The sequence below is a fragment of the Artibeus jamaicensis genome, unplaced genomic scaffold, assembly GCF_021234435.1.
Source record: "Artibeus jamaicensis isolate MK-2021 breed Jamaican fruit bat unplaced genomic scaffold, CSHL_Jam_final scaffold_1964, whole genome shotgun sequence".
In the NCBI taxonomy this organism is placed as follows: domain Eukaryota; kingdom Metazoa; phylum Chordata; class Mammalia; order Chiroptera; family Phyllostomidae; genus Artibeus; species Artibeus jamaicensis.
Genome location: NW_026522030.1, coordinates 8,170,184 through 8,196,063, shown reverse-complemented (window position 1 = coordinate 8,196,063; position 25,880 = coordinate 8,170,184). Strand labels below are relative to the sequence as shown.

The following is a 25,880-nucleotide window of genomic DNA, read 5'->3' as shown; positions in this document are numbered from 1 at the left end:
TTCTGGTCTTTCTGTCCCTGGGAAATACATGCAAGAGAATAGGGATGAGAGTGGTCATGTGCCTGGTTGCCTCCTGAGAGTTAGTCTTTTTTAATAGAAGATTCTGATAAGTGGCAGGATCACCACAGAATTTGGTAGCCCAGCTCTGGAACTAGGGTAGCAACACCAGAAACTGAGGTCCATCACTGTAGTGCCATTTTATGGTGTCAGTGGGATTAGTTCCTCCAGCCTGTTGGGCGCCACTGTGCTTGGTGTAAGCTTGCCCTGTGCCTTGATAAGCGAGTGTAGTTTTCAGTAGAATGTCCATGAGTTTTTTACAGCTGGATTCATCAGGACGCTGAAATGGTAATCGAGACTGTGCAAAACTCTCAGGCCTCTTTCCTTAATAATGGTCCTCAGAATAGCCCTTACAAATCATTGCAAGAAAACTTGGCTGGCTGTTCACAAAACTGTTTCAAAATTGAGAAATAACTGTGTATCACGTAATTAAATAAACTTCACATTTGGTCATATTTGCTTCTATCTATCCATCATTATGAATATGTATATATATGAAATTATGTACATGTGCATATACACATCTTCTTACTGGACCATCTGAAACAAGTTGCAGACATGATGCACCTGGGGTTTCTTTTTAAGTGTAGTTTGTCTAAACAGCCCCCGTATTGCATTGCTGCTACTTCTTTCCCCTTTAGTCTCCCTCTCCCCGCAGTAGCATTCCCCACCTGGGTAACTCAGCCGGCCAGTCTAGTACGAGCCCTTCCATACTTATTACATGCTCATTAATTATATGCACACATATTCATATATGCAGTTTTGTCATTGTTACAAAAATGGAATCCTGTGTATCTTTTTCTGCATCTTGCTTTCCTTTTTTTTTTTTTTTTTAAGATTTTATTTATTTATCTTTACAGGGGAAGGAAAGGAGAGAGGGAGAGAAATATCAGTCAGTGTATGGTTGCCCTTTGTGTGTCCCCTGCTGGGAACTGGCCTGCAACCCAGGTATGTGCCCTGACTGGGAATCGAACCGCGATCCATTGCTTTGCAGGCCTGTGCTCAATCCACTGAGCTACGCCAGCCAGGGCCGCATCTTGCTTTCCTTACTCAAAGTTACCTTGGGGAACTCCTTTAAAGTCAGCTGATTTAACTGTAATTAATTTCTTTTTAATATCAACTAACAATGTGTTTCACATACCATAAGTACACTTGTTAAACTGTACAATTCAGTGCTTTTAATATATTTACAGTTTTGCAACCTGATCACCCACAGTCAATTCGAGAACATTTTCATCACCCTAAAAAGAAATTTGGTATTTATTAACATTTACCTCTAAATCGGACCCCCCCCGCCCCCACCAAAGCTGTTCCCAGTCATTAGCAACCACTAATCTGCATTCTGTCTCCATAGATTTGCCTATTCTACTCATTTTATATGACTGGAATGTGTGGTCCTACATCACTTGATTATTTTACTTAGATGTTTACTTAGATTTGCATCCGTGTTGTAGCTTTTACTGTATTATCTGAGTATTTTACAATGATCACGTATTAGAGAAAACAAAATACTTAAAAGTTACAGCCCTGGCTGGCGTAGCTCAGTAGATTGAGTGCAGGCTGGGAACCAAAGGGTCGCAGGTTCGATTCCCAGTCAGGGCACATGTCTGGGTTATGTATGGGCCAGGTCCCCAGTGGGGACCACTCAAGAGGCAACCACACATTGACGTGTGCCTTTCTCTCTTTCTCCCTCCCTTCCCCTCTCTAAAAATAAAATTTAAAAAAATTTACGATATAATGTTTTATTATAGTAACAATAGTTGACTTATGTGGAGCTTATGTGGATGGTTATTCTACTAGTCTATTTCATCTGTGTTCAATACTAATAAAAAAGTAGGGCAATGCCATCAGAATGTTTTCTGTGGTCATTTATTGTAATATTTACATATTAAAATTAAAAAATCACATTTAAAGAGAAAAAAGCCTTAAACATTGCAAAATTCTGAAAATATTTTCTAGTCTTGTTGGTTTTTAATTCCAATTTTTAAAAAAATTTTCAGAATTGTTTTCTGGGTAGACAGATCATCTGGAAGTAACGCTGGTTTTATCATTCTTTTTTAGTATTTTTGTCTGTCATCTTGCCTGAATCACCAGCCAACAAAGCTATAACAGTTTTGAATGCTTATGCTTAGTAGGCATCTTTATTTTTAGTGGCAGTCTTTTGCTCTAGTTTTAAGTTCTTATGATTGTTTTTCCTTTTTAAAAATTTTTATTTTATTGATTATGCCATTACAGTTGTTCTGTTCCCCCCTTCATTCCCCTCCACTCTGCACCCCCACCCCCACCATTCCCCCCCTTTAGTTTATGACCATGTGTCTCAAGTTCTTTAGATTCTGTATTTCCCATACTATTCTTGCCCCCCCATCTATTTTCTACCTACCGTCTATGCTACTTATTTTCTGTACCTTCTTCCCCCTTCTCTTCCCACTCCCCTGTTGCTAATCCTCCATGAGATCTTCATTTCTATGTTTCCACTCCTGATCTAGCTGTCCTTTTAGTTTGCTTTTGTTTTAGATGTGGTTGTTAATAACTGTGTGTTTGCTGTCCTTTCACTGTTCATATTTTTTATCTTCATTTTCTTAGGTAAGTCTCTTTAACATTTCGTATAATAAGGGCTTGGTGATGATGAACTCCTTGAATTTGATATTACCTGAGAAGCACTTTATCTGTCCTTCCATTCTAAATGAAAGCTTTGCTGGATAGAGCAATCTTGGATGTAGGTCTTCGGATTTCATGACTTAGAATGCTTCTTTCCAGCCCTTTCTTGCCTGTAAGGTCTCTTTTGAGAAATCCGCTGACAATCTGATGGGAACTCCTTTGTAGGTGACTGTCCCCTTAGCTCTTGCTGCTTCTAGGATTCTCTCCTTCATTTTAATCTTGGCTAATGTAATGATGATGTGCCTTGGTGTGTTCCTTCTTGGGTCCAACTTCTTTGGGACTCTCTGAGTTTCCTGGATTTCCTGGAAGTCTATTTCCTTTGCAAGATTGGGGAAGTTCTCTTTTATTATTTGTTCAAATAAGTTTTCCACTGGTGGCTGTTCCTTTCCCCCTTCTGGTACCCCTATAATTCAGATGTTGGAGCGTTTAAAGATGTCCTGGAGGTTCCTAAGCCTCTCTTCATTTTTTTGAATTCTTGTTTCTTCATATTTTCCTGTTTGGTCATGTTTTCCTTCCTTCTGGTTCACTCCCTTGATTTGAGTCCCAGTTTCCTTTTCAGCACTATTGGTTTCCTGTGCCATTCCCTTCATTTCAATTAGTTTAGCCTTCATATGTTCCTCTAATTTGTGACTAAAATCAACCAGTTCTGTGTGCATCCTGATCACCAGTGTTTTGAACTGTGCATCTGAAAGTTTTGCTATTTCTTTGTCACTTAGAGTTATGGGCTCTGGGGCTTTGAGATCTTCTTGAGCCATTTTTGGTCTGTTGCGCCCGTTAAGCATGAGGAGCAGGGCCTTAGGGGCGGGGTCACTGGGTTGTGACGCTGTATGTGGGGGCGGGGTCAGAGCGGGGAAATGGCGGCCCTCTCTGCTGCCTCCCGCCGCTAGGGCCTGCTTGGTCCCATCTCACTGCCCACTCCCTCACCCGTCTGTCTGCGCAGGAATGCGCTACCACAGTCAACCCGCCGCCCTGCGCCCTCGCTGGGTCCACTGGTTGCTCACTGAGTCGCTCACTGGGTCCGCCCGTTGCAACCCCACGCCTGGGATCCGCATGCCTGAGTCGGTCTGATCGAGTTTCCTGTGCAACCCCGCTCCGCCAGCTGCTGGCTTCGCCCCTCTTACCAGTCAGGCTGAAGAATTCGTTGTTATCAGACTTCCAAAAAGTTCAATTTTCTGTGTTCTGGCTGTGTTTTCTGTTGCTAATATTTTGTTGTGTGAGAAAGCACGGCGTATCCACCTATGCCTCCATCTTGGCAGAAGTCCTCAAGTTCTTATGATTTTTTAAAACAAATATTGTTTATTGTGTTGAGGATGTTTCCTTCTAACATTAAAATAGTTAAGTAAAACAGAGCAGTCAAATCACAGCATTAAAAGAAAACCAATTCTAAAATGTAGAACAAAAATGAAGGTACTGCTAGGAATTCTTAGATTTAGACCCAAAAACCCCATTATTTCTGTATATATCCCAAATCACTGTGTTCGAGTCTAATGAGAACAGAGAGGTGGTCCAGAGCCTGTGAGATCTAAGATCCTGGGACACCATGGGTGTCTGCCCAGCTGAGCTTCACTGGGTGGGTAGGTCCTGGGGCTCCTGTGCACTTGGAGTTGAAAGCCCTTCAGAAGAAAGTGTGCCAATTCACCGATAAAAGCAAGTGTGTTCTTTTTAAAACAGTTTTAAGGAATGTTCATTTTGTCAAAGGTTAAAATTATCGGATGGGTTAGTTGCCTTGTGCATATACTCTTCTTGAATATACACAATGAATATGTGTGTATTCTTAATGAATATATTCTTAATGAATCTACTGATATTCATTACATTTTAAATTGAGCTCAGAATTTTCTAATATGACTAAGAGTAAAGGGCATGAATATCTGCTATTGAAAATATGAATATAGTCTTAATGACTATATTGATATTCATTAAATTTTAAACCAGGTTCAAAAATGCCCCAATGTGAAGAACGTAGCTCATGAATATGAATATAAACTTATGAAAATGTTCATGAATATATTGGTATTCATTAATTTAAAACTGCATTAAAATGTTTTCCCTGCAGGGCAAAGAAGAATATATTCATGAATATATTCATAAGGAGGATATATTCATGAATATCATCATCATAAAGAATATATTCATATTTATTGAGTATATTCATAAGAAAACTTAAACCACTCTACAACTCTTTGCTTTTAAATAGTTCTTAAAATGCTGCTGTGTAGCAAATGCTAAAATTTTATTGAAATCTTCAAGGAGTAAAAAAGTATAACAAGTATATTCAGTGAATTGATCTATTTACAAGTTGGCTCCTAGTAAATAATTTTGGGCAAATTAATTTAGAGCCCTCTCTCTCAACATGAGATGAACCATTATTATAGCATCTATTCTGGGAAAAGCCATGACAAGAAAGAGAGGATAGTGAAAATATCTGGGCTCTCTGAATACTCAGAGAAGATCAGTTAATGACACTAAGAAAATGATAGTGCCTGTTAGACACAATGACACTGCGTGACATCCAAAATGCAGGGTACTCAGGTAGTGGGACTAGTCAGTCAGTGAATGCAGCCAGACATTGTTATTTCAGGTTCCCGTTCGTCTCCCTTGCGTTTATGTTGAAAAGACTGTAGAGTATCGGTGGCGAACACGAGGCCCGAGGGCCAAATCCAGCCCTCCGACTTGTTTTATCCAGCCTGGCACCTTGTTTCTACCCAGTGGCAGCGCTGAGCTGTCGCTTAATTGTTAAGGAGCAGTTACATTTACACAGTCCTAAAATTACATTCGGCCCTTTGAAGGCAACTGTGAGGCCGATGCGGCCCCCAGTGAAAATGAGTTTGACACCCCTGCTGTATAGTGTAGTTGAAGAGAGTGGTTTCTGAGATTGGACCACTTAAATTTGGAAATCAGACTCCATTTACTGCCTCTGTACCTTGACTCTTCTTTAAAAAATTGAGATATAATTTACATACAGTAAAATGCACATATCTTTAAAGTGTGTAGATTGACAAATTCTTAACAGCCAGCAACTAAAATGTAGAATACTCATCACTCTAGAAAGTTTCCTTGTTCCTCTTTCTAGTCAGTACTTCCCCTCTAGAGATTGCTTTGCCTCTTCTTGAAATTCATATACATGAAATACACAGTGAGTATTCTGACCTGTCTGGCTGTATTCACTGAGCATAATGTTTCTGAAGTTTATTCATTATAATTGTGTATATCAGAATTTTTTTATTGGTGTCCATTATGTGACTATACAATAAATTTTTAATCTATTCTCTTAATTTCGTTTGGTTCCACTTTAGCACTACTAGGAATAAGATACCATTTTCGTGGACACATATACTCATTTCTCAAAGTCTTTTTTGGTAAAAAGATGATCGATTACAGTGTATTGCATACCTACTAGGTATTAAGTAGCACATCTGGTCTGCTTTGACACAAATACACTGATTAAAAAGGAAGTTTCAACAATAAAATGCAAAATAACTAAATATTAGAGTGTAACTAAAAAGACTATTATTTAATATTTGTTAATAGATTTTAGTTTAGATATGGTTGAAGAAGTTGGAGTGGGGTCAGTTCAGAATAGGCTTTGCAGGCCGAAAAGGGGTCTGGATCCGTCTCCTTAGTGACATGCTTGATGCCACGTCAGGTGTTTTCCGTACCTCTGGCCTGGCGTTCAGCAACATTAGTAAGCGGGTGCCACCTGTTTTAGATTGCAAACACATCGGAGGTGTACCTGCGAGGCACATCTTCTTTTGTTATAGAATAAGATGTTTTCCAACGTGGAGCTGATGATGCTCTGAAGATTACTATTTTCTTTTTTGAATCGGTAGTACTTTGGGGCTGAGGAGGTTAGCCCAGCTACCATCTGCAAAGTGATAGAGCTTAATTTAAAATGAAGGGAATTTGGGAATCGCATGGCTTGTTTTGTGAGCGTATTACACCGCATCTTCATGTTTTGATAATTCAGAGAGGGATGCTTATGTTTTGGTAGCTCAGAAAGAAATGTTCAGGCTTCAGACAGTTTGCTACTTTAAGATCTTGTAAGTGAAGCATTTAAGGTCTGACTGAGTTCACCTGGAGCAGATTGGAGTTCAGTACAGCTTGAACCCTGCTCACCCAGAGGCTTCCTGCCAGCAACAACCCAAATTTCTCAACTCATTTATAAAAATAAAATTTTAAGAAATCATAGGTGCACCTTTTAGAAAAAACATTATTAAAATTTCTTAGCATTCTGTGAGTACTCAGAAATAACTGTTACCTTTCATGTTCATAGGAGCATTACTTGCAATAGCCAAGATTTGAAAGCAGCCCAAGTGCCCATCGGTAGATTACACAATGCAGTACTACTCAGCTTTAAAAAAAAAAGAAGGAACTCTTACCCTTTGTAATAGCATGGATGGACCTGGAGAGTATTGTGATGAGTGAAAGGCAGTCAGAGAAAGACAAATACCATATGATTTCACTTACATGTGGAATCTAATGAACAAATAAGCTAACAAAACAGAAACAGACTCGTAGATAAACAGAGAACAGATGGACAGCTGTCAGTGGGGACAGGGGTTGGGGCTAGGCGGAAAAAGTGAAGGGGCTAAGAAACAAAAAACAATAACAACTCATAGACGCAGACAACAGTATGCTAATTACCAGAGCAAAAAAAGGGGGTGTGGGGAGGGGGAATAGGAACAGGAGAATAAGTGGTGATGGTAGGAGACGTGACTTTGTGTGGCGACCACACAGTACAACATTATAGATGGTGTATCGTAGAATTGTACACCTGAAACCTACATAATTTTATTAGCCAATGTCACCACAATAAATGTTTTTGAAAATTTTAAAAAGAGATAACCATCTATTAATACTTAACATAAAAATATGCAGAAACAGTCAACAATTAAATGTGTGTGCTGAGTACGCCAGATCTTGTGAACCTCTTGGTTGTATTGGTGTTTCGCATCTGATACTAATTTTTCTGATGTTTGTGCAAAGAATTCTGTAAAATGCTTCACTCCTTTGTTAAGTTTAAATCCACCACTAAACTGTGAATTTCTTAAATTTAGTACCCATTTCTGATTTACAGTTACATGCCACAGTCATCTATGTACAATTTATTGCACATAGAAGATGCCTAATCCTTTTTAGTGCATAAATATGTGAAATATCTATTGTCAAAATACCTTGTTACAGATGATTGTCGTGATACTTGGAAGAGGTTTCGCCTGAAATACCAGGTCTTGGAATATAGATTTTCCTACAGTATTTACATTTCCCCAGTGATGCTTGTGTTGCTATTTTGTCCATTAACTAGTTAAAGGTGGTAGATGTGAACCCTTGTCTGTGTCTCTGTTGTCTTAATAAAGACGTTTTCTTTTCCTCTGTGTACCTGGTTTTTGTGCATTAAAATCCTCCTTCCCACATTTCCATAGTACAATATGTTAGATTCATTTCGTAGTCCTTCTTTTAATCTTCTGCCTTCTTTACTATAAAGTGGAGAAAGTGTTTAGCACTTTGAAAAGTTTTTAAATTTTCCTATATTACTAGGCTTAAAGTGAATGTTGGCTAGACCGGAGATAATCCTCAGAGGCCACCATTCAGTCCCTTTATTGTATCGATCGAGAACCTGAAGTTCTAGTTACTTCCTCAGAATAACTCATGCCACAGTTTTATAATAGCTGTTTAACAGTAGTCATTTCTAAATAGACTTTAAAGTCAGTGGAAATAGGGATCACATCTATCTTATTTAATGCATTGAGTGCAGTGCTTGAAAGAGAATACAGCAGGTTGTATAATGTTTTATTATAATGATGAGTTGTAGGAACTTAACTCTTGTTTGTAGCAGTTAGCCTAAAGCGAACTTGGTGTCATTATACGTCACTTTGCTTCAACTCCCAGAACCTATTAACAACGTTGAGGATGTTATTCATTGTAGATGTTCAGATATTGGTATGGAATTTTAAAAAAAATTCAATCAGAATGAATGAAGGGACTTGCGTACATCTGCTGAATCCCAGTTTGGCATATTTAAGGTTGGACACGTACTGCACCACTCTACAGGGTCAAGGTTTATGGAAATGATTCATTTCCTTAGTTCATGCCAAACTCTACAGTGCATACATTCCACACACTAGCTTCCTGCCCTCCCCCCCCCCCAACACACACTGACTTTCAACATACAGGGGTAGATATACAGGATAGCAGTTGATCAAAGAAACACCAGAGGATGTGCAGCCTCATTTAGCCAGGGTAATATGTAAATTCCTGCTGATAATATAAACTCATGAATGGCATAGGTGGATGTGACTGTAACAGATACCGGTTTCAGTCCCCTGATTTCTCCTTCCCAGTGAAGTTCAGGCCCTTTAGCTCGTCCTCTGTAACTCTCAGTGCCATTCCAGCCTATTTTTCGTAACTCATATCTGGTTCCTTTCCCTAATCTACTCTGTTTTCAAGCAAATGGAAGTTCTTACTGTTCCCCGTAAACCCGGAACTTCCCACCTTCTTGCCTTTTCTTAACACTGTTTTCTTTCTGTCAGTGCCCACGTTATTTCTGTATGTCGTGATTCTGTTCATTCAGTCAGTCCACAAGTACTTAAAGCCTCATTATGTGCTAGGTCCTGGGCTAGGAGCTGAGACTACAATGATTCATAAAATCATAAGCCTTATGTTCAAGGAGTTAGCACTTTAGTAGAGATAGGCATTGCAGGAGGGGACCACAGGGCCCCAGGGGAGCAATGGGAGAGGCACCTAACCAAGCCTTAGTGGCAGGGGGTGGGGACGGGAGGGGAGGTTGAAGACCTCAAACCAAGGTGGAATAGAGGAAAGCATTTGACAATATGTGGAGACATTTTTTTGTTGTTACAACTTGAGAGAGGAGAGTGTGCTACTGGCTTCTAGTGGGTAGAGGCCAGGGATGCTGTAAAATATCCTACACACAGGACAGTCCCTCACAACAAAGAATTATCCAGCCCAGTAGGTAACTAGTGTCTGGGGTGGAGAAACCTAGCCCTAAACTAACTTGGAAAGCTTGAGTAGGAAGGTGTTTAGTCAGGGGGAAAAAAGGCAGTATTTGTAAAGATCTGGAGTTAAAATACTACAGTTTGGGGAACTGAAATGAGTTTAGCTTCTGAATGGGAGGGAGTTAGGTTTGAGAGGTACATCTCGACGGCAGAGTCCAGATGCGAGACTTAAAACTCCTGTGGAGAAGTTGGGATGTCTTCTCTTGGTGTATTTGGAGCCTTGATGGAGAATAATATTACTCTGGGCAAAACCTAAAATCCACTCTAATGTAAATCCACTGGTAAGTAAACAGTTGATATACTCTGGTGCTTTGTAACTAGTAACAATCTGGGTTTCATCCGTAGACACCCACGGGAGAGTGGTGTGGCTGAGAACACACACTCTAGCAAGTCTGAGCTCTTGGTTACCCACCTACTGAGGATTGTCGGTAAGGCTCTGTAAGGGGGGCCCTTGTTAGCTGAGCATAAATAGCACTGAAAGGACATTTAAAGGGAAGCCACTAAAAAACATAGGGACAATTTTATAGGAGCTAGTGAGGAGACGTGGTGGGGGCTTGGAGTTGGAGTGTCCCAGGACCACTCCCATGCTTGATAATTCGCTACAGTGACTCACAGAACTCACAGAAAGCTGTTGTGCTACTGGTTACAGTTCATTACAGTGAAAAAATGCAGATTAAAATCAGCAAAGGGAAAAGACAGATGGGCGAAGTCCAAGAGGAAGCAGGCATAAGATTCCTGGTGTGCCCTCCCAGTGTGGTCATTAAGTCCCAGCAGCGATGTGTGACAGTATCGCCAACCAGGAAAGCTCGCCTCCAAGCTCCTGAGCCTGCAACCACCTAGCAGTCAGACCGATAGCCTGTGGCCTTCGTGCTCAGGCATAGAAACACATTCTTACAGCCAAGATACTGCATGAGTTTAGAGGTTATCTCCCAGAAACTTGGTCAAGGGCTAGTCCTCCTTTTTAAAATGTGCAGAGTTTGAGCAACCCTAGCCTCCTGAAGTAACCCTTTACTGCACAGGTCTTTTTTTTTTTAGGTTTTTTTTTAATATGTTTTACTGATTATGCTATTATAGTTGTCCCATTTCCCCCCTTCATTCCCCTCCACCCTGCACACCCTCTCCCACCCACATTCCCCCACTTTAGTTCATGTCCGTGGGTCAAAAGTTCTTTAGCTTCTACATTTCCCACACTACTCTTGCCCTCCCCCTGTCTATTTTCTACCTGCTGTCTATGCTACTTATTCTGTGTACCTTCTCCCCACTTCTCCTCCTACTCCCCTGTTGCTAACCTTCCATGTGATTTCCATTTCTGTGGTTCTGTCCTTGTTCTAGTTGTTTGCTTAGTTTGCTTTTGCTTTTATTTTAGGTGTGGTTGTTAATAACTGCGAGTTTGCTATCATTTTACTGTACATGTTTTTTATCTTCTTTTTCTTAGATAAGTCCTTTTAACATTTCATATAATAAGGGCTTGGTGATGATGAACTCCTTTAACTTGTCCTTATCTGAGAAGCACTTTATCTGCCCTTCCATTCTAAATGAAAGCTTTGCTGCATAGAGCAATCTTGGTTGCAGGTCCTTGCCTTTCATGACTTGGAATAGTCACGAAAGGCAAGGTTTCTTTCCAGCCCCTTCTTGCCTGTAAGGTCTCTTTTGAGAAATCTGCTGACAGTCTGATGGGAACTCCTTTGTAGGTGACTATCCCCTTATCTCTTGCTGCTTCAAGAATTCTCTCCTTTGTTTTAATCTTGCGTAATGTAATTATGATATGCCTTGGTGTGTTCCTTCTTGGATCCACCTTCTTTGGGACTCTCTGAGCTTCCTGGACTTCCTGGAAGTCTATTTCCTTTGCCAGATTGGGGAAGTTCTCTTTTATTATTTGTTCAAATAAGTTTTCCACTTGTTGCTCTTCCTCTTCCCTTTCTGGTACCCCTATAATTTGGATGTTGGAATGTTTAAAGATGTCCTGGAGGTTCCTAAGCTTCTCCTCATTTTTTTGAATTCTTGTTTCTTCATTTTTTTCTATTTGTTTGTTTCTTCCTTCTGGTCCACTCCATTGATTTGAGTCCCAGTTTTCTTTCCATCACTATTGGTTCCCTGTACATTTTCCTTTATTTTATTTAGTGTAGCCTTCATTTTTTCATCTAATTTACGACCAAATTCAACCAGTTCTGTGAGCATCCAGATCACCAGTGCTTTGGACTGTGCCTTTAATGGGTTTGCTGTCTCTTTGTCACTTAGTTGTATTTTTTTCTGGGGCTTTGATCTGTTCTTCTGTTTGAGCCCTTTTTTTGGGGGGGGGGCATCTGGTTGCACCTGTTATGTAGTAAGGGGTGGAGCCTTAGGCATTCACCAAGGTGGGTCCCTGGGTTGTGATGCTGCATGTGGAGGCGGGGTCAGAGAGGGAACAATGGTGCTTGCTTTGCTCTCATACTTCCCCCAAGCAAACTGGGCCCTTCTGGTGCTGGTCCCTGGGTAGGTGGGTTTGTGTATGTTCTAGGACCCTGTGGGTCACTCCAATGACCTCACCTGTGAGGCTGGGAGTCTCTCCTGCTTCCTCAGCCCCCATAGATGTTTTCTCAATTGGTGTTTTGAGGCTTTTTTCCCCCAAAGCTGGAGTCTTGGGTTGCATGGTCTGTCTCGCTCCCCAGTTTCGCCTGGTTTATCTGCACGCAAATGTGTGACCACCCTGTCAGCCAGTCTCCTTACATGCCTCACTGAGTCTGCCACTGTCATCCTCGCCTGGGTTCTGCCAGCTGCCGCCTTGTGTGTCCAGGGTCGTCAAGACACCGCTTTTTTTTTATTTGCCATGACCCTTCTCCTCCTGGCCTCCTGACTCCACCTTTCCTACCAGTCTGGATGAATGTGTCTATTTTCACCTTCTTGGTTGCTGGACTTCTGTACAGTTCAGTTTTCTGTCAATTCTGGTTTTGTGTTTCTAAATTTTTGTTGTCCTTATTTTGGTTGTGCGAGGAGGCACAGTGTGTCTACTTATGCCTCCATCTTGGCTGGAAGTCTTTTTTCTTAAGGTTTTAAGGAAATTACATGTTATTTCTGCTGTACTGTGAAGGCTTTTTGTTGTGATGGTGGTAAATAGACATAACATAAAACTCGCCATTTAATCATTTTTAGTGTACGGTGCAGTGGCATTAAGTACATTTATTTATATTGCACATGGGTGTGCAACCATCACAACCGTCCATCTCTAGAATTTTTTCATCATCCCAAATTGAAAATTTAATGTACCCATTAAACGATAACTTCCCATTTCATTCTCCCCAAGACTCAGGTTGCCACTATTCAGTGTTGTGTCTCTTTGAATTTGACTTTTCTGTGAAACTGATGGTAAGTGAAATCACACAGCACTTGTCCCTTTGTGCCTGGCTTACTTAACATGATGTCTTCAAGGTTCACCCACATGCTGGCAGAGTTACAGTTTCATTCCTTTCTAACCCTGATGCTGCACGGGTTTCAACTCAAAAAAACCCCCCAGAAATTATTAGTGCTCTTTTAAAATATTGTATGTACCAAAACTTCTTTAATTGAAGGCCATGCTAATTCTTAGAATAAATAAAAAGTGGCTTAGGTGGTCATTTGGGGGATATAGTTTTCCTGACAAAATTATTTAAGAGTATAATGCGGTATATCCATCAGTTTTATTTCACGTAGCCAGGTTAAGGAGAGGGTGTTATTGCAAAAATATTCCTTGGCATCTTCTATCTTCTTCTTTTTAAAATTTTTTTTAAAAAATATTTATTTATCTTTAGAGGGGAAGGGAAAGAGAGAGGGAGAGAAATATCAATGTGTGGTTGCCTCTCATGTGTCCCCTGCTGGGAACTGGCCTGCAACCCAGGCATTTGCCCTGACTGGGAATTGAACCGTGATCCTTTGGTTCGCAGGCCCGTGCTCAATCCACTGAGCTACACCAGCCAGGGCATCTTCTGTCTTCTGAAGGGCCTCTCTGAGTTCTTGGAAATTTGATTTATTCTTTTTTGAAGTATCTATCATATCATCTTTGTGAATTCCTCCACATTTGTGAACTAGTCTAACTCTGCCAAACATTAACTTGTTAAAATGGCTTTACACACGATTAACATAGTTCTCCAGCATTTTTCAGCAGCTTCTTTAAATCCTGCATTTTTGGAAATGCTTTTAGTTTCAGTTTACGTTCATCCTGCTTTTATGTGCTCAGGTGTTTGCAGCATCCAGAAGTGGGAATGAATGACGGAAACAGGTTCCCAGAACTAGACCAGGTGTTGGGGGAGGGTGAGTTTGAGTGGACACTGGTCAGCTTGTTGGGGAATGTTTCTCAGTATGACAGCTTTTTATTCTCTCCACAACCTCATGATTATAGGGTCACGGTTAATGATCATCCTTCTAATAAAGCCTTCTGTACGTTATTAGTGGGAGAAGTGTACATTTGCTCAATAGTTTGTTAGAGGATGTAGCTCACTCACTCATTTAGGGGGCTGGACAGAGTGAATGTCCCTCACAGTATCCCTGGAATGTGCTTCTTTAAGTTGTCCTACTTTAAATTTTCAGATCGTTTGGCAGATTGCCAAAGGATTAAAGAGCTTTGGTTTTAAGCCTTTATAGTTCCCTTGTTTCTAATGCCCGAGTTTTCACCATGTTTGAAGGCATTCAGTCCATCCTTAGTGTTTACAGTCTTAGTGTCCATGCAAATGTAAAGATAGACGCCAGCCTATAGGACCCAGGCTGCGGTCAGGCGAGGTCCTTACAGGGGGCGATCACTCTCAGTATGAGAGTTTTAAATATCAGAAACTGATGGGTTCCCCCCCCTCCATGTCCTTATAAAACAGTGGTGGTTAATGTTAAAATGTTTTATAATACAGAGATGATTACCAAGAAATGATCAACGTGGGTGATTTAGCAATGCTAATACAGAAACAAGGAAAATTCCCTTGCTTCCTTAGTGAGGTTCTCCAGGGGGATGTGGGGGGGGGGGCCTCTGTGGAGCGAGGGCTGCAGCTCTGAAAGCGAGAGGGAGGAGCTTGCGTGCCGAGTCTTTGGAGCAGTGCAGCGCATCATCCTTTGCCGGTGGGGCATGGGCTCAAGAGCGTCACCTGAGAGGTAGTATAAAGCAGTGGTGAGTAGCACTGACTCAGGTGGACAACACTGGTTTGAATCCTGACTCTTAATTTACTGGGTTTGTGACGTTGGACAGGTTTCTTAAACTGTCTGACTCGTTTTTCTCATCTGTGAAATAGAGATAACAACAGTACCTCCTCATAAAGGTCAGTCAGTACATTAATATATCTGATGTGTTTAGAGTAGAGCCTGGCATATGGTAAGTGCTATGTCAGTGTGTATTATTATCTTAATTGTCAACTTGAATTCTCCGAGGAGCTTCCTCTGACATTTCTAAATAGGTCAGGTCTCTGCTTTATAAGATCTAATGGCACCACCTATCACAGTAATGATAATAAGTACCATTTACTAGATTTACTTATTTGATTATCGAGTTAATGACACTTTAAAGGAGAGTAAGAACCCTGTTTGTTTTTGTACTGCAGCGTTCATGGGGCCTGATAAATGTTTAAGAAATATTTATTGAATGACTAAATATTCTTACAATTATAAAATAATTCAGCAATAAGGTGTTATTTCACCTCTAATATTAGCAAAGATTTAAAAAATACTGCCATACCTAGGCAGAGAAGTGAGGAAGTGGACACTCTGGGACGCTTTCAGTGGTAGACCCTCCCTTGAAGGCAGTTTGACCAAGAGAATTAAAAGAAGTCTCTGCTTTTGATTCTGTGTCTAAGCATCTATCATAATCATATCCAGGTATATTAAAAGGTTAATAGAAAAATATGTTCATTGTAGCATGTATATTAGTGAATAATTGGAATCAAACTGAGCAAAACATCTCTGAATAAAGGCTTGGTTAAGTATAATATATTCAACAGTAAAAATTTTTAGAGCTATGGCTCTCAGATGAAGTTTTTTATATTGGCTGCAAGATAGTCTCCAAACATTAGATAAAAACACATTCCCAAGTTTAACGTTTTGGAAAAGCTAATCAGAAACCCTGGGTTTGACCTGAGAAAGAGTCTCTGTTTCCTAACAGGAACCCTGGACAATTTCTGTGCGCGGCCAGATTTGGGAGCCACAGCTGCAGCGACCCTCGGAGTTGTGCTCCAACTCTCAGTCAGCTGAGCCAGAAGTTCTGCTCGTCTCTTTTTTATTTTCAATAATATTTTATTGATTATGCTGTTACAGTTGTCCTGATTTTTCCTCCTTTGCCCCCCGCCACCCAGTGCCTCACACTCCCTCAGGCATGTCCCTCACAATTGTTCATGTCCATGGGTCATGCATGTAAGTTCTTTGACCACCCCGTATCCTCTACTGTATTTTACATCCCCATGGCTATTCGGTAACTACCTGTTTGTACCTCTTAATCCCCTCACCTCTTCACCCATTCTCTCCCTTACCTCTCCTGTCTGGCAACCTCAGAGTAACTAATGTCTTTTTGTCCTGCTTTTAAAAGTCTCTCTTATCTCTAACCTTTGGCCTTTTAATAATGATGTATCTTGGAGTGGGCCTCATTGCATTCATCATAATTGGTACTCTCTGTGCTTCCTGGACTTGCATGTCTATTTCCTGCACCAAATTAAAGAAGTTTTCTTTCACTTTTTTTCCAGGTATATTTCCAATTTCTTACTCTTGCTTTTCTCCTTCTGGTACCCCTATGAGGCAAGTGTTGAACCTCTTACAGTTATCCCAGAGGCTCTTTATACTATCCTCATTTTTTTGGGATTCTTTTTTCTTCTTTCATTCTGTGTGGTTATTTTGTGCTTCCTTACGTTCCACATCATTGATTTGATTTTCATCTTGGTCCATTCTCCTGTTGTTTCTCTGTAAATTGTTCTTTATTTCAGTTAGTGCATCCTTCGTGTTGGCTGAGTACATCCTCCTCTTGTAGTTGAGCCATAGTTGCTGTTGGCAGATCATTGGGAGGGATTTACACAGGCCAGTCAGCTGCAAGGATTGGTCGTGACCACTGACTGCCAATCTCTGCCCTCCACAGACGATCAGCTGTGCAGGGGCAGAGTGGTGGTGCTCTAGTGTGGTTTATAGCTGTGCATTGTGTGCACAGGCCCTGGGGTTTCCCAAGTGGTTCAGACCAAGGTCAGCCCATCCTGTCTTTTGCCCTGGGCACCCAGCCTGAGCTGCAAAGCAATCTGAGATGGCTGCTACTTGTGCTGGTCTTGGAGTCCCAGGTGAAGCAGAACTGTGAGTCTAAGGCTCAGTGAAGCAAGCTGTTGCTTGTTTGATAGGATTTAGGAGTCAAGACCAGCCATTCTTATGGAAGTCCAGCTTGGATGGGCCTGTAAATTCAGTAGGGTAGAGCCTCTGTGGATCTCCAAGGTGGGTCACACAGTGTTAGTAGCCAGGTTGATGGAATCTCTGATATAGCACCAGCCTACCAGCTCTGTGAGGGAGGGCTTGGCAAAGGGACAATGGCCACTGCCATTGTGAGCACCTTGGTGCCCTTCAAGCTGCCTCCCCAGTGCTGGAGCTCAGAGGGAGCTATTCTAAATAGGTGGGTCCCTGTGCGAGTTCTCCCAGAGGAACTGCTTCGTGCTCCAGCAGCCTCCTCTAGCAGTTCAATCCCTCCTGGTTTTTGCAGCCAGAAGTTGTGGGGACTTAACTTTCTGGCAGTGGAATTCTGGGCTGGGGGACCTGGTGTAGGTTTGGGACTCCTCGCTCCTAAGATACCCCTCAAAATTTATCCACATGGGCGTGGAGCTGGCCTGTTCCGTGTACACACCCCTCCTACCAGTCTGGGTGGGTGTGGTTTCTTCACTTCCGTAGTCAGACTTCCATTCAACTCCATTTCTGATGTTCCTGAGCGACGATTGTTCTATATTCTAGTTGTAATTTCGAAGTGGTTGTGCAAAGAGGTGAACTGTGTGTCTGCCTACATCACCATCTTTTCCACTCATCTCTTAACGCCAAGTGGAATGCCAACTATATTAAAATACGTAGGAACCCTAGGAAAAGAGGAAGGAAGACTTCTGAAGAACCCCCATCCCACCCCCCAAACAATCTGGAAGAAAGGAAGAAGATGGGGTCGGATTATCCAGAAAGAAAACTGGTGCTGAGCCCTCTAACACAAGCCAGGGAAAAGTCTTCTTCCGCCCACTAGGAAAGTTAATGGATGAGTTTCCCCCAAAAGAACAAGAGTCTCCTAAAAATTGGAGCAGGAAGGCTTGGTTTTGGAGGTGATAGTTACCTACGCCAGAGCTCACGTCCAGGCAGCATTTTGAAGGAATATCTCATGCGACAACGTGGATGGAACGAGAAAATGTCCTCAGTGATGAAGTCAGACAGAGAAAGACAAATGCCATATGATTTCACTTACATGTAGAATCTTAAAAAACAAAAACAGAACAAATGAGTAAACACTACAAAACCAGACTCAGAAACAGACCAAAAAGATGGGTTGGGGAAAGGAGTGAAAAAGGTGAAAGGGAGTTTAGTCAAGAACAGTGTGATAAGTTTACATGGTGACAGGTGATTACCAGAATGAGGGGGTGACTACATGGTAAGGTACACAAATGTCAAATCCATATTGTACACATGAACCCAATATAACTAGTATGATATTGTATGATAGCAACTATACTTATTTTAAGAAAAGAGTTGATGATCTTATTTATAGTTTTAGTCACCATAGATATTTCTGAGATCCCAAGAGCACAGGCCAGGCCAGTGAGAGGCTAAGGAACAACCAAGACTGAGGTGTTGTACCACACAGAGTGGGTGGTCATGGTCTTCACCCTCTGGCTTCACCTGCTACCTCTCGGGAGCCAGGCGACGTTCAGAATACTCGGTGATGTCTTATCTTCTTTGAGTGGACCCTAGCAGTCTAAAAGTTGAAGCTACTCTACTTTCCTGGGAGGCCCGGCTGTTGGTCTCTCCTGGAAACTCTCTGCATCCAGGGCAACATCTGCTGCCCTCAAAGCCAAGTAGCTCCCAGCTGAGTTCCTTAGAATGGCACTGGGCATAGTTTTGAGAAGTTTACCACCTACTATACACACACGCACAAGTTCACGTATCTAATTCACAGGCCTATAGCTTTACTCTCTGATTTTGTTGTTGATCGGATATAATACATTTCTTTTCACTTAGACTTCTTGAATGAGGTAGGCAGAAAATTGTAGCAGGCTTTCTGGGTCATTGTCAGTAATACGGAATTTCAGTTAAAGATGATACATACTTGTTGAAGGATTTTTAGCCAGTGAATATTTCATGTGGATTTTAACCCCTGTCTGTTCTCTTGGCATCTGTTCTAGTCGGGTTGGGCAGGAGGTCGTCAGACCTGGGAGACACACACGGTTGAGCTGACAGGTGGACAGAACAAGTGGGAAGCATATTTCAAATCAAAGAATTCGTAAGAACTCAACTGAGTGTGTTCACTTGGCATTCAGTCATTCGATATTTGTTCGGTATCAATTGAACGCCTGCTGTGTGGCAGCCTGAGTGTGCTGGAGCGACAGTACCAGGTGAGGTTTCTGCCCGGCCAGAGTCTCTTTCTTCAGTGCTTACGGAAGGGTTGCAGAGCAGGGAGATGCCTTGCACATGACCACGTAGCATCAGTGAGCTGTGTATTTTTGTAAAGATCCCCAAATCTTAAGAAAAAAAAAACAAGAGCCACTTAGAAATCTAATTCTGGGATTTGGGCCTCAGCAATAGGGAGAATGGTGGTGCCATTTACTAAGATACTAATTAGGGAAACATTAGGGAGTATGTATCTGCTAATGAGATTCACAGAGGTGGATGAAAGAAAGCGTCCTCTAACAAGACAGTTCCATGAGAGGCCTTCCAGGACCGCTGGCAAACTTAGCTTTAAAGGTCAGAAAGAGCCAGTGACAGAAATTGATTAAGTAGCAGTGGGGATGCAAAGTGGGTCAGCACTCAGAAATCTGCAAGTACAACTTACCATGTGAAAAAGGAAAAAGATCAAATTTATAGTTGACTAACACACGTGATAAAAGTTCAGCATTCCTTATATAATTCAGAAACAACAAAAGTTTTAACAATGTTAAAATTTTTGTTGGGGGGAAATATCTAGTGTCATACTTAATTAGTGAAACACTGAAATCTTTGCCATAGAAGTTAGGAATTAGAATATAGTTTTTGAAAAATAGAGATAATGAGAAGGGATTTGCCTGCCTAAATATAAAACCATCTTCAGCTATAGGAATTTTAAGTGATGCTTTATTAATTGTAAAATAGGTAAATAGATCAAGGATTCAGAATGTGCTTTTACAAAGGGACCATACATAATATTCAACCAGAACCATATCGATTTTTTGATTCCTTTGCATTTCTCAGGAAAAATGGTTTCTTTCCTTCTGTGATATTTTCTAAAATGAATGCTGTGACCCTGAGTTGGGGGGCTTAGTTCTGTCACCAGTGTCCCTTTTATTTCTGAAGTGTTTCACTTCATGAAGGAAACTGGGTTACATTCCCAGCGCCTGTCTCAGACTGGTCATTCACATCTGGACCACTTTCGTTCCTCACCACCCCCGATTGGGATGGAGGGGCTGTTAATGTGATCTGTACAGCAGCTCATTCCCGTGAGCAAGTACTTCACAGGGATAAGAAAGACCTGTCTTCCTTTCCTGAGCACTAGTAAAGGTGTAAGATTTAATTTGTGTATTATGTAACTGTATCCATATGTTATATAATCGTATCCATACTCATGACCACATTTAAAATGATAATGAGTAAAGAAAATACAAGTCTGTCTGAATGTTTCCTCTTTTCTACAAGCTTTAGAAGTGTAGGAATAATCAGAATCTTTGTGAAACCTAGTCATTTTTGGAAACTAGAGGCCAGAGATGAGTTCTGAGAATTGAACCAGCCCTGCACAAGCCTGTGGGTAGAAATGTGGGTGCACATTGGAGTCAGGGGTGACTGACTCGCAGGATTCGGATTTCAGCAGCTGAGGAGACGGTAATGCATTTACTGAGATGTTAATTTGGATACTAACTGTCAGGGTATACACCTGATAACCAGATCCACAGAGGTGGTTGAGAGACAACAGTCTAGTGAGACAGAACATGAACAGAGAGCCAGACCCCTGACGAAATTCAGTTTTAAAGGTCGAGAAGAGGGTGATGAGCCCCAGCCAGGAAAACTGGGAAAAAGCAGAGCAGGGAGGGTAGTAGGGTGGAAGCCACGGAAAGAGAGGCTTCATGTAGGGCAGAAAGCTCTTTCAGCTGCCGAGAAGCCAAAGGAAGGGGGGACCAAGGGATGTCCATTGAAGTCCCTGATGTGGAGGCTGTTTGTGACCTTGGCCAGAGCAGTTCCAGGGAGAGTCGAGTGGCGTGCATGTTTCCACACGATTCTCTGCGGTTGGGAACCAGCCTGCCTTTAGTTCACTTACCGATGTGGGACGATATTTTCAGCATCTAGGGCAGATTCTGCATTATCAGACTCTGATGCTCCCTGAAGTCTTAGAAAATCCAGCAGGAGAATGAGGCTATGTAAATGTAAAGGCAGCTAAAAAGGTTAACACCGCTTAACTTTGAGATGGGATTTTCTGTTTTTCTATTTACTGCCCTTCTTTGAATGGGCTGTAAGGCACGAATCATCATGTGAAATCATGCTCATTGGTGGGGAAACCACTTTAAAATGTGATCAAGTAGTACTACTAATAAACACCTATAGAGCAATTTGAATGAATGGAATGCTGCCACCAAAGAGATGGTGAACTGCGTTTGTTAGCAAAGGGCAGGTGAGCTGTGTTAGGGTGAGAAGTACTTCAGGTCATTGCGTCTATGATCCTGACCCACTGAGTGGGTGCTGGAATACTGCAGAATATGGCTGAGGGTAGGCATATAATGGGGGGAGTTCCAGAACCTTCCTTAGAGTCTTTCTTTGCTCGTGCTTATCCTTATGCCTAGAAGTCTCTTCTCTCCTTCAGCCCCATCCCTTTTCCTTTTCATCTGTGAATTTCTGCTAATCCTTCAGCTCTTAACTTAAATATCACTTTCTCGGAGAAACTTTCTCCGATCCCCCAGAAGAGAACAATTCTCCCTGGTTTTATGCTCTCTTAGCACATTGCTTTTGCAAAATTCGTATCAGAATTGCAACAGAATTATTTCATATATAATTAATGTTTGCCCCTGTGATCCTGCCATGGTGAATTCCACATGAGCACAGACATGACTGTCTTGTTCATGGCAGTTTTCCCCGTGCCTAGTGACTTGGTGTCATTCTGCATTTGAATGAAGCGATGCCACTGAAAAGCATGGTCATAGGATGGATTTCTGTTAAAGGAAACTCTGGAACTGAAGTTTTAAGGTGACTGCTTAGTAGATTGTGTAGCTGCTGTAAGGGCCTGTTTGCCTGACTCCCGGGGATGTCTGGGTAATTGGATGCAGCATGAACAAGTTTCCCAAGAAATTGGAAGTAGAGCGATGGCGCTTTCGGTGGCTGTGGACACTAGTGTGAGCAGAGATACAAAGGTAACGAACGGGGTGCTGAAGTTACACTGCAGTACTAGGATATAAGGAGATCGTTTAGATGATTCCTAAGATGTTTGTATTAATTGCATTTTTTATTATTAGCAAATAAAGACAAGTATTTCAACATAGAATTTCAGACCTTTGGTCTATAGCCAGCCCGGGCCCCCACCCCAGCAGGATCCTGCCCACTAGTGGTTCTCCCAATCTGCTCTTCCTTCTCTACTAAAAACGTCTTCCCTACTTCCCAAATTTAGCTCCCATTGCCCTTCTCGGACTCCTGGGTGCGTTGTTTGCTTTCTGGTGCCCAGCAGAGGACTGGTGGATTGACTTCCCTTCTCTCACATCCATCCTGGAACGGATCTGAGCCTTGGTTGACTCTGCCTGCCTCTAGCAAGGACATGCGTGATGGCAGAGGGGGAAGCTCTTAGTGCGCCACCTTGGTTAATAGAAAGTGTACATATTTTATTACTAAGGGGTTGACTGAACTACTCTGTGACTTGGGAAGTACAATGTACTGTGAAAAGGCTCACTTTTTTACTGGTTAACCAACTTGCTCTCTCTCGTTATACAGACACTAATAAAGGAAAGTAATAAGAATTTTCTCAGCTCTGACGACCATACTTTTTGCTGTATTTTCCAGTGCCTGTCCATGCGCAGTGATACTAGCTGGATCCAGTTTTGAAGTGCATTTCTTTTTTATGCTACATGATGATCGTAGTTCAAGGAAATGGAAGTAATCGAGATACGGGAATATCCTGGGTAATAACGGCTTTTTATTTGGATTGTTTCCCTCTAGGAAAGACACTGCTGATCCTGTAACATGGAGGACTGCCTTCATACCTCATCTGAGAATCTGTCCAAATTGGTCAGCTGGGCCCACAGCCACGGGACTATTTGCAGCCTCATTCCTAACCTGAAGCACTTGCTTTCGGAAGGTTCCCACGGGAACCTGACCGCAATGTGGGGCTGCAGTGCCGGGCACGCTTATCACTGGCCACTGACGGCTACTTGCAGAGCTGGGTCCCAGGAAAGGGTCTGTTTCCAGGATAACAGAAGTTTTAACTCTGATAGTCCCAGTATAATCGGAGTGCCCTCTGAGACACAAACTAGCCCAGTTGAAAGGTACCCTGGGAGACCGGTGAAAGCGAAGCTAGACTGTAATCGGACCAGAGACTCTTGTGACTTCTCTTATTGCAGTGAGCCCTCTGAGCTGGACGAAGCTGTTGAAGAGTATGAAGATGAAAACACCCTGTTTGACATGGTTTGTGAGTCCTCTGTTACAGATGAGGATAGTGACTTTGAACCCCCACCCCAAAGGCCTCAAAGCATTGCTCGAAAAAGGCCCGGAATAGTCCCGTCTTCTCTCCATTCAAGCTCCCAGGCTCAGATGGTCGATGAGTGCAGCAGTGATGTCATCATCAAGAAAATCAAACAAGAGATTCCTGAAGATTATTACATTGTGGCAAATGCAGAGCTAACTGGAGGAGTAGACGGACCAGCCCTGTCGTTGACGCAGATGGCCAAACCCAAGCCTCAGACTCACGCTGGTCCCTCCTGTGTCGGGGCTGCTAAGCTAATTCCCCATGTAACATCTGCCCTCAGCACAGACCTGGACCCACATGGTGTTTCTGCATCCCCCTCTGTGATGTCCAGACCAGTGGTCCAGAAGACCGCCAGGGCACCTCTGGCTTCACCAAACAGAGTGCCGTCCGGTGCGCATGGCACCAACCAGCAGGTGGCCATGCAGATGCCTGTGAGCACATCCCATCCTAACAAACAGATCAGCATCCCTTTGTCTGCCCTGCAGCTGCCTGGACAGGATGAGCAAGTTGCTTCCGAAGATTTCCTGCCCCACCTGCCCAGCCAGGTCTCCTCCTGTGAGGTGGCCCTTTCTCCCTCAGTTAACACAGAGCCAGAAGTGAGCTCCAGTCAGCAGCAGCCCCAGGTGGCCCCAACCATAACCACCGAGGCCATGGCGCAGTGCATACCAGGTATGATGGCACGGGAGGTGACAGTGAGTCCCTCATCCATGAGCATCAGAGAATTCTGCGCCGCCAGCACTTCTAAAACCATAGGCTCAGTTTGCTAGACATCAGATCTTTATTATTCTCAGAGAGAGAGAGAAATAGTAGAATGGATTACGTCCAGGGGATGCTATAAAGGAAATTGGAGTTGAGGCCGTCCATCCAGTTGACACACCTCAAGGCTGGGAGGACAGCTGTAGGATTTTGCTGTTGATAATGCTTGGCTAGGTTTAAGGTTTGTATCTGATCTTCAGCCACATTTTTATAAGTGAACTCACTTTTAAAATTTTATGCTGTCCTATTAGTATCAAGGTATTTGGTTGCTGTTTGAAGCCAAAATGATGTTGAGTTATGCATATAATGAAAATGGGCCTAATGTTTTTCCATGATTATTAATTTGTCTGAACCAGCTTGGCATTTCTATTTATTTGGTGTGGCAGTGTAAGACAGGTGTTTTTTTTTTTTTTTTTTTAAGTATTTTATCTCTTCTTTCAAAATTTAAAGGAATCAGGTACCTTGTATGTCTGGAATACATGAGTCCAACCAGAATGGATTGGGAGGACAGGCAAATAGTTTTATGTGATTCTAATATCCACTGTTCTGTAATTGTAACATTCAGTGCTTAACTTAGCCTGGGTTAGTATAGGAAGAGGGTTTGGATGTCATGCTTTTAGGTTCATGATTTGAATCTAATGAACCAGAGTTAGAAACATGGACAACGATAAACAGACATGCAGAGGATAGAGAAAGCAGAAATTTGTGGCACATTTTCGTTTCATTTCAGTCCAGGTCAAGAAAGTCAGGATTTTGGGAAAAGCTTCCGAGAGGCCTGAGGCACCTGTGCCTGTTCCCCGGAACGTCCTGCAAAAGGCCGGACGTTGCTTTACAAAAGGCTTTCCCAGTGCACGTGTCAAACCTGAGATCCCCAAAGGGGACCTGGACTTCTGCTCTTCCTGACACAGTCATGGTATTATAATAAAAGATACAATCGAAAATATATCTTGATTTGAAATTGTGTTTTTCAGTTTTTTCTTTCATTTTAAAATACTAGCTTTCTTGAGATATCATTCACATAACCATAAAATTCACTCTTACCAAGTACACATTTCAGTGGTTTTTGGTATATTCATAGGCGTGTGCAACCATCACCACTATCTAATTTCAAAATTTTTTCATTACCCCAGAAAGAAACCCCATACCCAGTACCAGATGGGTTTTCCTTCCGCCCGGCCCCTGTTAAAGCACTAACCTACTTTCTCTACCGATTTGCTTCTTCTGCATATTTCCTACAAATGGAGTCGCATTATAGCCTCTCGTGATGCCCTTCTTGCACTTGTGTAGTTTTTTAAAAGATTAATTGATGTTGTAGCATCTGTCAACATTTCTTTCCTTTTTATTGCTAAAATAGTATTTCATTGTATGGATAATACCATGGCTTTTTTCTTTCATCAGTTAATAGACATTTCATTTGTTCCGGTCTTGGGGTGTTGTGAGTAATGCTGTTAATAACATTTGTGTGCCAGTGTTTGTTTGCATGGACGTACATCTTTGTTTCTCTTGGGCAACTACCTAGAAGTAGAAATGCTGGGTTATATGGTGGCTCTATGTTTAACTTTCTGAAGAGC

General features: G+C 42.0%; 1 protein-coding gene across 11 annotated transcripts in view; it reads left to right on the top strand.

The window, feature by feature from the left end:
* KIAA1958 (KIAA1958 ortholog) overlaps positions 1 to 25,880 on the top strand; it is a 146,269-nt gene that overhangs the window by 25,346 nt on the left and 95,043 nt on the right. For 10 of the 11 annotated variants that reach the window (XR_005083557.2, XR_008389896.1, XM_053656150.1 and 7 more), the window contains one exon: positions 23,028 to 24,222. Coding sequence is in view for 9 of the 11 variants with exons in the window: in XM_053656150.1 (XP_053512125.1) it covers positions 23,052 to 24,222 (1,171 nt within the window). In the remaining 2 variants the exon portion in view is untranslated. Of the gene's footprint in view, positions 1 to 22,485; positions 22,685 to 23,027; positions 24,223 to 25,880 lie in introns of all 11 variants that reach the window. The other variant, XM_053656149.1, reaches the window with a different exon arrangement.